Source organism: Benincasa hispida, chromosome 2, assembly GCF_009727055.1.
Source record: "Benincasa hispida cultivar B227 chromosome 2, ASM972705v1, whole genome shotgun sequence".
NCBI lineage: Eukaryota > Viridiplantae > Streptophyta > Magnoliopsida > Cucurbitales > Cucurbitaceae > Benincasa > Benincasa hispida.
Window position 1 is genome coordinate 4,613,745 of NC_052350.1, and position 11,943 is coordinate 4,625,687.

General features: G+C 37.9%; 1 protein-coding gene across 1 annotated transcript; it reads right to left on the reverse strand.

Moving 5' to 3' along the window:
• Positions 1–7,213: 7,213 nt before the first annotated feature.
• Positions 7,214–7,704, reverse strand: LOC120071201 (uncharacterized protein At2g29880-like). Its single transcript, XM_039023322.1, has 2 exons — positions 7,378–7,704; positions 7,214–7,300 (listed from the first exon to the last, which is right to left on the reverse strand). The coding sequence occupies exons 1-2, from the start codon at positions 7,702–7,704 to the stop codon at positions 7,214–7,216; spliced, it is 414 nt and encodes a 137-aa protein (XP_038879250.1).
• Between the last annotated feature and the right edge of the window lie 4,239 nt (positions 7,705–11,943).

The window sequence follows — 11,943 nt, forward strand, 5'->3', positions numbered from 1 at the left end:
TATTTATTATTTCATACGTATATAAGAGAATTGATCTGAAACAAAGCACTTCGTCTATAGACATTGTGGAAAGAATAAAATATAACCCTAATCGTTCTTCTCAGATCGCTCCAGTACGATGGAAAGAAGGGGTCCGCCAGAGGAAATGCAAGACGATAGAGGAGTTTGCTTCGCCGCGTAAGATCCTCGAACCTACCCCGACCACCATCCGTGACCTATTTTCGTCTCTTCCCCCGCGAAGAACCTTACCAGGGCTTGACATACCGCGAATCCTCTTGAAAGATAGGGGTGCCCTGCTGGCTTGCTGTCGATGAGGAGGAGTCAACTAGCGATGCCAACTTCTGAAAGATTATGATTTGAATAAAGATTTCCTTCCAAGGCCAATTCTTCAAGTTCTTGAGTTCCATTGCTTTAATGAATCCGGCTGGAAAGACCTACACCTACTACCCTTTATCAAACCTTCCCCTCTGAATAATAATAAGGTCAGTTAGGGTTCCAAACCATTTGATATGCGGCAGACCAGAGAAGTCATTTTTGGGGGAGAGATTATGCGTTTTTTGGATTTGCGTGCTCCTTGGTTAGAATCACTAAGGGGTCCTAATGGTTTGGACTTGAGTAGACTGAAAAAAGACATCCAACCTTGGCAAGAACGATGTTCCACAGGATGACACACTTTAACACTATGTTCGCGCATCCAATGCTTAACACACCGTGAGCTATTTAAGCATCTCAAATCGATTCTTCATCTTACTTATCCATTATGAAAACACTAGAGACGACGACCAATTATCCTTTAACCGTCCAATTAATAGACAATAAATATAATCACACTATCTATGGATTAATATCATATATTAACCCTAGTATTTTTCTTCCACTAGATATAAATCATATTTATATATAATTTCCTCCAAATTAATGTATCTCATACAAAAAATTAATTATATCATATATAATTAACTAGTTCAATTATATCCTATATAATCGAACTCCTTCTCGTCAATTTGAACATTTCAAACTAACCCAAAAACTGATTCTCAACTTTTATCCAAACTACCAAAGGGACCTTATAAACCTATGGTTCGAAGCTCCAACGATACGTGAATAATTGACTAAACTCTTTAGCCACGATATCCACCATCCGTTAATTGCTAGACATTCCACTAAAGACCAACAGCTAAATTCTTCTTGCCATAGATATATTTCTATGTCCATCGGATACAATCAATCATCAGTACGATGACCTTTCACAGATGCTCGTAAGTACACTTGGGCTAATTTACCATTTTGCCCCTGTAGTTACATCTTACTCCTTAAGTACCATTGATCCCTCTAATGAACAATACAACATAGTCTTACTATGTGTGAACACCTCTCGAGCCATGAGAAGGTGTGTGGCGCCACATCGTTCAAGCCCAAAAATTAGTCCTTAAAGGAGCAATTTATCTACTTACCTCTACTTTGGGGAAGGAGTGAATTCCATCTTATGAAGCTAAATTCCCAGCTCCTAAATCAGACGAATCCCCAAAGTGGTAGGTTTGAGTCGGTGCACTGGCCACTCGCACCCGCAAATCAAAGAACCACCCTTAATGGCAGGAGTTCTTAACTCACTCAAGATTGAGGTCATGTTACCTATGGTCATTCTAGTGAAGTGAAGTCTCTGTCATGAACGGAGTTATATGACGAGACGTTAACACTTCGTGGTCAGGTCTTATACAAACTCTTTGTATAGAATGCCCCCGCTCGCATGTCCCCTACACAAATGATTAGGATCAGACCATCTGTGACAAGTCACAACACTTGTAACTATTCCACAAAGCGGACCGCGTCAGTAGTGTTATCAGGATAAGGTTTTCCTCCTATATCTATATAGTACAGACCATTTCAGAGTGGTGGTGTCGTCCCCGTTTCCTTTTGTTCGTGGTAGACGATTGGGTGTTACTGAACGATAGCTTGACATTCCAGCAAAAGCGAGATTTACTGTGAAGAAAATTCTTCAAATGGTATGATCTTTTAGTCTCTTATTTATTAACCCTTTAAGCATGCCAGTAATTTAGCGTTGTGAATTCATATTTGTATGTTTGGGTGTATATGTAGAAATTATGTCACAATGAATTGGAAAGATCCGCTTCCGCTCATAGGTACTCTTGCATAAGAGCTCCTTCAATTGGTATCTGAGCACTCGATTTTTGATATTCCACTACATTGCTGCAAAAGAATTGCATTCTCGGTGGGTGCAGCATGTCTACTCTCAGTTTTAATTGTTAAATCGTTTGTGGATGTGTGGATGAGTTTTCTGGGATGGCACCACGGTTTGTTAAATTCTTCTACATTTCCAGTTAATTGTAAAGGCCTCTGCGTTTCTGGGCATAATTAATTGCTATCGAGTCTATAATTTCAAAGTTAGTTTGAGTCATGAGTCGTTCGTGATGAAGTTTAGAGTAAGGCTTGCTGTTCTTCGAAGAAAAAGACGATCAAGTGTTGATCGAGTCGTATAGACGATGGGGTAGACGATCGCTGAGTATCAGATGCTCCTGGGTTGTTTAACGCACGCACGCACTAGACGATCGTACAGCTACGCAAGCCTCATTGTTTAGTTACTGACTATACAATCGCAGAGTAAATGTGTGGTAAATCGTTTACCTTTTGCGTGTTAAGCGATCGTCTAGACGATCAGGCTTCATGGCTTCGTTGTCGTCTATGCGATCGTTTAGCTTTCACACCATCGTCTAGTGTGCGCTACACGATCGTTTACCTGGAGACGTTTACTAAACGATGGAGCTTCACCCGACAGTTCAAGACTCGGTTCGCTTGTGAACCGGTTTGCTTGGTGGAATAATGTAATAGATAGAATTTTCATTCCGGTTTTGTGTTGGTTCATCCCGGTCCATTAATCTATGGTTTTATACATGCGATGTATGTTTTTTTAGGTCATATGGTATGTACATATAGAAAATCCTACCTTAGGTTATGCATTGGTCATGCATCTTCTCTTTATTATAAGTATTATGATTTAAAGAAGCATGATTTAAATTACGTAAGTGCATGCTCATGCATCATCTAATATAAGAGTTATATTTATGCATGCATTATTTATTAAGCGTTATATTTATAAGCGTTATAAATACATCATTATGTGGCAATGTATGTTTTAGTTGTTTCTTTTATAAAGGTTATAAAATGAAATTAGAACTAAAATCAATAATAAAAGGTTAAAGTGTAGTAAATCTATTTATAATGGACCTTTTGTCTAAGGTGGGTTCTGTCTAGGTTGGAGTATATAAGGTGACGGCAACGGAAAACCCCTACCTGGAAAGGTAAATTAGATAGATTTGATGCATGCATGCAAGTTAAGGACAGTCCATTAAAGAGTTTATGTGTGACTACTTGAACTTGTTTTATTTCAAAGACAAATGTTGTTTAGCAAACTTAATAAATGACTTAGATTTTAATCAGTAGCCAGATTATCTAGGTTAATGAACCCTTAGGTAGAACATTCAGTGGGAGGTACTTGAGGCATTTGTTGTTTCATTTAAACCTCTCGCGTTTCTCTCTAATTGTCCACACCGTGAGATCTATCCTCGGTCTCGTGGCACCTGGGATTGTCCCCCTAAAGGATGGTGTTTGGGTAGGTCAATATCAAGGTGGATGGAGAGAATGTTCATAGTAAGTGGGAGTGGGAAGTGCGACAACATATCCCACGGTCTCTCTCGTTGGATTAAATAAAGTTTCTGCACATCGCCTCGAGGCACCCTGGGAGTGTCCCCCTATAGAATGGTTGTTTTGCACGTTTCTTTATTTGATCTTCTGTCAGAGGATAAGGTTGTTCTAATATGCTTTTTCCCTATGGTGGACGCATTAGGGCGGGACTCTGGGGCCGAAAACGAGGGGTTACACTTACACGGAAGTGTTAAGGGTTAATAGTTCTGGACTGAAAAAATGGTGGCTGTTAGATTCAGTTCCAAGAGTTGGTTTTGCCTAATGGTTAAGAATGTCTAATCCTAGTGAAGGGACATCTGTTCATCCCACCAACGACGTTTGTCCTGCCTCACTGGGGCATCATTACAAAATAGAAGTCTTATCACTTATGGTATTTGGAAACTGTTTTGCTAAAACTAATTGGTTAAAATGTGATTTTGCAAAGTCTTATAAAAGTTTATTCGTTTTTTTAGCAACAGATTTAAATATGGCTACAACCACTATTAGTTTTCTTAGCGCCGAAAAACTGAATAGCCAAAACTATTCAAGCTGGAAACATATGATCACGACAATACTCATAATCAAGGATCTGAAGTTTATCCTTACGGAGGACTGTCCTCCAATTCCACCTCAGGACGCTACTCGAAATGTTCGAGGGGCGTATGAGTGTTGGACACGGGCAAACGAGAAGACCGAGCGTATATCTTGGCTAGTCTTAGTGACGTGTTGACTAAGAAACATGAGCCCATAGTCTTAGCATGTGAGATCATGGAGTCCCTACGGGGAATTTCGGACAACCGTCTGGACAGCTCAAGCACAAGGCTTTGAAACACATCTTCATATCCAAAATGGAGGAAGGCACCTCTATTCATGAACACGTGTTGAATATGATGGTCCACTTTAACGTGGCGGAGATAAATGGGTTAAAATCGATGTGGGCAGTTAGGTTAGCATTATCCTGCATTCATTGTCGGAGAGTTTCTTCTACTTTGTTAGCAATATGATTCTTAACAAAGTGGAGTATAGCCTTACTACTTTCCTCAATGAGTTGCAGACTTACCAATCCTTGCTGAAAAGTAAGGAGAAGAGAGGAGGTAAGGCAAATGTTGTCTCGTCTTTTAAAAAGTTCCATCGAGGTTCGACCTCAGGGACAAAGTATGCACCTTTAACTTCTAACTTTGGAAAGGGGAAAAAAAGAAGGGTGGTAAAGGGAAAGGGAAAATTCCTGCTAACTAGCCACCTATCGCCCAAAAGAAGCGTCCACCTTCGATTGAAAAAGGAACAAGTTTTCACTGCAACCAGGGCGGACACTAGAAGAGGAATTGTCCTCGCTATCTGAAGGAAAGGAAGGAAGCCAAGGTTAAGGCCAAGGAAGACAAAGGTAAATGTGATTTACTTGTGTTAGAAACTTGTTTAGTGGAGAATGATGATTCTTCTTGGATAATTGATTCGGACACCACTAATCATGTTTGTTCTTCTTTTCAGGGGATTAGATCCTTGCGGCAGCTAGAGCCTGGTGAGATGACGTTGCGAATAGGCACCGGGCATGTCGTCTCATTTGTGGCAGTGGGAAGCATTCAGTTAACTTTACATAATAGGCTTCTTATATTAAAAGATGTCTTTGTAATTCCTGAACTAGAAAGGAACCTTATTTCTGTAAAGTGTCTGTTACAATACAATTACAATCTTTCTTTTAAATTGAATAAAGTGTTTATTCATAAGGATGGTGTTGAAATTTGTACAGCTAAACTGGAAAATAACTTGTATGTGCTAAGACCGTTAGCATTAAGTTCCCTCCATAACATAGAGATGTTTAAATTTGTCGTAACTCAATCTTTTCCCTTCTCTCCCTCTTGTGCCAATAATGCCCCCAACGATCTTTCTTGTGCGGAAATGTACAATATCAACGGCTTTCCTGCCACAGGAGCACCTAGGACAGGAAGACTAAGCAAGTGCCTCTTTATGCTGTCAAAAGCATTCTGGAAGGCTTCATCCCATTCGAATTTTTCTCCTTTTCTCGTAAGTCTTTAAAAAGGTTGACATCGGCCAGCCAAGTTGGAAATAAACCTCCGGAAGTAATCTAGACGCCCCTAAAGACTTCTTAACTCACGTAAATTCTCTGACCTTGACATCTTCTGAACGACATCGATCTTGGATTAATCTATCTCGATCCCTCAATGTCTTACAACGAAATCAAGAAATTTTCCTGAGGTTACATTGAACGCGCACTTGAGAGGTTTCATCCTTAACTGGTATTTTTGCAGATGATCGAACACGACTTCCAGATATTCCAAATGATCTTTTCATTTCTTGGACTTGACCACGAAATCATCCACATAACATTCTACGTGTTTGTGTAACATGTCGTCAAACACCTTTTGCATGGCGCGTTGATAAGTAACGCCAACATTCTTCAATCTAAAGGGCATTACCTTGTAGTAATATATTCCTTTTGGGGTCCGAATGGCTGTCATTTCTTCATCAGTAAGAGCCATTCGTATTTGGTTATACCCTGATGGCCATCCATAAAGGATAGGGCCTCATGTCTTATTGTCACATCAACCATGATCTCTGTGATGGACAATGGAAAATCGTCTTTCGGACACACACTGTTTAGATCATGAAAGTCCATATAGACATGAAGTTGTCCATTCTTTTTCATATATTCTTTTCAAAAACTGTAATAATTCTAATTCTCTTCAATCGGTAAAACATACCAACAAAATATATTTCATATTGCTGCTCAATTAATTGGTATATTGTATATTATATGTATATATATATATTGAAGGTATATGTATTTCATATTGAATGTTTGTATGTATATATATCCAAAAAAATTCACAAAATATATGTTCTTTTCGATACTTATAATATTAGTTATATTTACAAACACAAAAAGTACATGTTTTCAAGTATGCAAAAGTTATCATTCTTTTCGACATGACAGTCCATTGTCTATTTGCTATTATCCAAAAGAACTATAAACAAAATACAAGGGTGTGGTCAGTCTATATGTTTCTTCCTAGTAGACGGAGGCAGTACCTCTTCTGTGCGTGTTTTGGTACTGCAAGGAAGCAATCTGTCTTCTGAATGTCTGTGACAACGAGGTCAATAAGGGTGACCTGATCATCCTCATCCAGGCCATCAATGCTGTATATGGCATTTACTACTTCCTTCCGATGCCCGAACTCCAGCTCATACTTCTCCTTTTTCCACGATGCAAGTCTACCCATGTGTGTGCTCTGCATTTCAACAGACGATCTCATGATGTCGATCATTTCAGCTTGGAATGATGACCTTTTCCTCTTACTACCTCGAGATGACTCGGCAGGTACACTCGTTCTACCTATAGATTGCTCTACTGGCTCTTCATCTATTTTATCTTGATTTAATGGTGATTCTATCTGGCGAACCTCAGGGGTGTGACAGTCCTGTGATCTAAATTGAATCTCATCTTCAAACTCTCTGAATGCATTCGTCGCCATCACGTATGGGTCCTCACTTGATTGCCCTACTGCTTTGTCTTTCCCAAATACGGTGGAGAGGTCATCGTAATGTGGAATGACTTATTCCACATCCCCTTTGCATTGGGATGACTCTGCATTGATACACATACACATTATTAATATTTATATTATAACACGTATCCCTACATTTTTTTTTCTAGAATCTTACCCGAACCCAAAGATCGAAAATCTCCTTCTCGACCTGGACACATTTGAACTCCTCGTTCCAGTTGAACCCCGACTGACTTAACATCACTAATACTATGTTGTATTGTTTCTTTAGACTCCTTACCTTGCACTCAATGGTGTTCTGATTCAGTGCGCACCCGGGCATTTTCTTATGCAGAATTTGCTCCAAGTGTTGTAGGTATCCTGGTCGAAACGTCCCATTATCGAACCTCCAACTGGTCTCCACCAAATACAATAGAGCTTCCACCAACTTAGCGTTCTCCACCTTCGACCATACATATTTAGACCTCTTACCATTACCTGCCATTATGCTGCATGCATACGTTTGTTGAATGAAAAGATGCTATAAATTAAACACATGCACAAACAAAGGATAAATTGCTGAAATTATATGTTCCAATTTAACTTGTTCACATAGAGTCTTGGCACAAAACATTTTCACAACATACTTGGAATGTTCCATAATTAAATTCCATTCAGTAGTAAAAGAAAAGTAAGCAATGAACATTAAATAATCAGGCTCTTTGCCATTGAGTAAACATTTCGACCGCTAAGTCATCCCTGAAATTGGTTCATTCCTCTGATGATTCAGCAAATTCAATATGATCCCCATGAAGACCAACTGATGCAGAATTCTCCTCATCGGGCACGTCAAGCATTGCACCGATTCCCATCTCCCTTGTGATCAAGTTGTGAATAAGGCAACATGCAGTTATTATTCGACATTGGACTTGTATTGGGTAGAATGATTTTCCCCTAAGAATAGCCCACCTCCCCTTTAGCAACCCAAACACTCGCTCGATAACGTTCCTTGTTGAAAAATGTTTCATGTTGAAAAATTCTCTTGCAGTTATCGGTGCGTTTACTGCTCTACGCCAATCGGAGAGATAGTATCGTTCCCCTCTGTACGACGCCAAGAATCCTTTAGCGTTGGGGTATCCAGCATCACATAGGTAATAGTATCCTGTACAAGTTTCAAAATGTCATGTACATGTGTTGTGGCATATACACATGTTTAAATAACGTATACGGTTATTATAATACCCTTTGGAACCCTCAATCCATATGGTCGCGAAATAGCATCCCTAAGAACCCTTGAATCGGCTGCAGACCCTTCCCACCCTGGCAAAACGAAGATGAACTCCCCATTTTGATCACACACCGCAAGAACGTTTGTGGCAATCTCTCCTTTTCTCGTCCTATATCGAGGTCAATCGACGACACTAACATTCACTTTAATGTATGTGTCGTCTAGCGCACCTAGACGATTCTGTTTCTCTCAAGTGATCAAAATGAATTAAAAAAAAATCTATCATTGCATGCATATTTATGACGTATTCATATAAAAATCTGAGTACTTTTTGTACCTGAAACCACTTCCATCTTCCATCAGTTCATGTATTTGTGATCGGTTCGGTTTTCTTAACAAAACAGTGTGAAGTTGTAAGACTGCCCTAAGAACTACGTTGAAATATCTTGAAACTATCTCACCAGACCTCGAAAAGTTTTTGCGTACCACTCGATTCTTGACATCATGTGCAAGAATGTGTAGGAATATCACAACCATCTCTTCGACGTCCATACATCTTGTTAGTTCCAAACAATCAATCGATCGTAGCATATTACATAGAATCGTAAAGGTACGTCTATCCATTCGGGTGCTTTCATGACATGCCAAGTCACTCTCATAAATTAGACGAAAGAAGGTCAACTACTTAATGCAATGCCTAGCATATGTCGGTTGTCTCTCTATCATTCGGTAGTTGTTCAATAACGTGGTTAGTGTTATGAACAACTGTATTTGAGAGTGCAAAATAATTATGATCGAAAAGAAGTCTTCAACAGTATCCATCTTTATAGGGAAAGGGATACACAAGTTGCTCCTGAAAGGGTAAGGTATTTGGCAGATTATGTTTCATGATTAAGAAAGAATAACAAACGATGTCAAGCGTTGATATTGGGCATATTGGGTTATAGTTTAGATTTATGGTATTATTTCCCAATGTACCTATAATAATCTAAAAATACATGTTTTCAAGGGCTTAGTGGGTTTTTCTCCTAAGGTAGGGTTGAGGGTATTTTAGTTCTTAGTTCCTAGGACAACAAATTTTTTTTAAGGGCCCAATGTACCTATAATAATCTAAACTTGTCATACTACTAGTTCCTAGGACAACAAATTTTCACCGAAAAATGTGTTAAAACGATGTATATAGAAAAAAATATGCATTTTTCCATATTTTCAAAACTTGGTGAACCGATTGTATGAATATTGATATGCAATATTTTTTTAATTCTTATGTCACTGATTAGAAACTATATTTTTCAGAATTAAACATTGGTTATAATATTAATACCATCGTTTCATTACAATTACATAATTTTAGGGGAAAAAAATTCAATTTTGATTGTGAAACGATAGTAAGACATACTAAAATTAATCCTGAAACTAGCTTGATAATAATACACCAAAATGTATAGAATATAATCTTATTGAAGCTGGAAAAAAAAAAAAAGAATTGAAATTAACGTATTATTAGATAAAAAAAAATTACATAACAGTACTATTTCACCCATAATTCATAAAAAATTTGAGAAGTATCAGAGGAGGTGAAAAACAATGAGGATCTCGCTCATGAGGAGGATCTTGCAGTATTTTTCACCCATTGAAATGAACGTATTATTAGATAAAAAAAAATTACATAGTACTATTTCACCCATAATTCATAAAAAAATTTGAGAAGTATCAGAGGAGGTGAAAAACAATGAGGATCTCGCTCATGAGGGGGATCTCGCTTCCTCGCTCATGAAGAGCGAGATCCTCCTCATGAGCGAGATTCTCATTGTTTTTCACCCATTGAAATGAACGTATTATTAGATAAAAGAAAATTACATAATAGTACTATTTCACCCATAATTCATAAAAAATTTGAGAAGTATCAGAGGAGGTGAAAAACAATGAGGATCTCGCTCATGAGGGGGATCTCGCTCATGAGCGAGATCCTCATTGTATTTCAAAATAAATTGAACTAAAGAGTAACCAACAAAAGAATATTTTTTTTAGTGGAGAAAGACAGTGGAAATATGAAACGTGGAAAAAGACAGTGGAAATATAGTGGAGAAAGACAGTGAAAATATAAAATGTATGAATGGGAAGTCATCTATAAATAGAAGAGGGAGAAAGAAATGGTTGCTGGAGAGAGTTGGGTGCATTTATTAAAGAGTGAAATTAATTTAACCTCATTAATTAAATAGTGAAATTAATTTGAGTGTTAGTTGAAAGTAAGTAGCAGCCACGTTGGTAATAAAGTCAAGTAAATACAAATAGTAAAGTCAAGTAAATAGAAATAACATGTTTCCATAAAAAAAATAAAAATAAAAAAACAATGAGGATCTCACTCATGAGGAGGATCTCACTCATGAGGATCTTCATGAGCGAGATCCTCATTTCTAGCGAGATTTTCTTCTAGAGCGAGATCCTCTTCACAAAATTAGCGAGATTCAACCTACATTTCTAGCGAGATTTTCTTATAGAGCGAGATCCTCATCACAAAATTAGCGAGATTCAGCCCACATTTTTAACGAGATTTTCTTCTAGAGCGAGATCCTCATCACAAAATTAGCGAGATTCAGCCCACATTTCTTGTGAGATTTCCTTCTAGAGCGAGATCCTCATCACAAAATTAGCGAGATTCAGCCCACATTTCTATCGAGATTTCCTTCCAGAGCGAGATCCTCATCACAAAATTAGCAAGATTCAGCCCACATTTTTAGCGAGATTTCCTTCTAGAGCGAGATCCTCATCACAAAGTTAGCGAGATTTCACTTATCCAGGGTTGAAGTTTCGACTTATGTACAACCCTTAATACATATTGTTTCCAAGTTTTTCTTTGTTTGTCGAGTTATGTATATCAAAACTTCAACCTACGACAACCCTAATATACACATTGTTTCCAAGTTTTTCTTTATTTGTCGAGTTCTCAACGTTCAACCTCTACATTAATCCAATCCTCAACCCTCGACTTCTAGTCAAACAACAATATTTCTCTAATATAAAAGGTCTAATATTTCTCTAATATAATAAGTTTTGAAATCAACCAAATTAATATAAAAGATCCTAGTTTTGAGGGGATAAAAAATTAGAGTTTTGAATGGGTAAAAAAGTAGTTTTAATAACTCATAGGTTTTCTTTATGGGCTTAACAAACATGGGTAATAGATACCCACCCAACTCAACTCAATTCATACCCATTTATCAAACACCCCCTAAACTCATTTACAAACATGATTATGTGGCAGTCACTAAACTCATTTACAAACATGATTATGTGGCTACTTACCAACGCTCCATGTGTCAAGCTTTCCAATTCTCCTTGTGCAACAAGTCGTATTTTCTGTATTTTGTAATTTAAATTGTTTGAGTCAGTTTGTGTTTAAAGAATAGTGGGTAGTTATTTTTATACCTGTTGAGAGTGGGAAGTTTTATAACTCCTCTCCATATTTTCTGCACCTGTAACAAACTGTAAATAGGGTATTTAAATCCCTTTCAA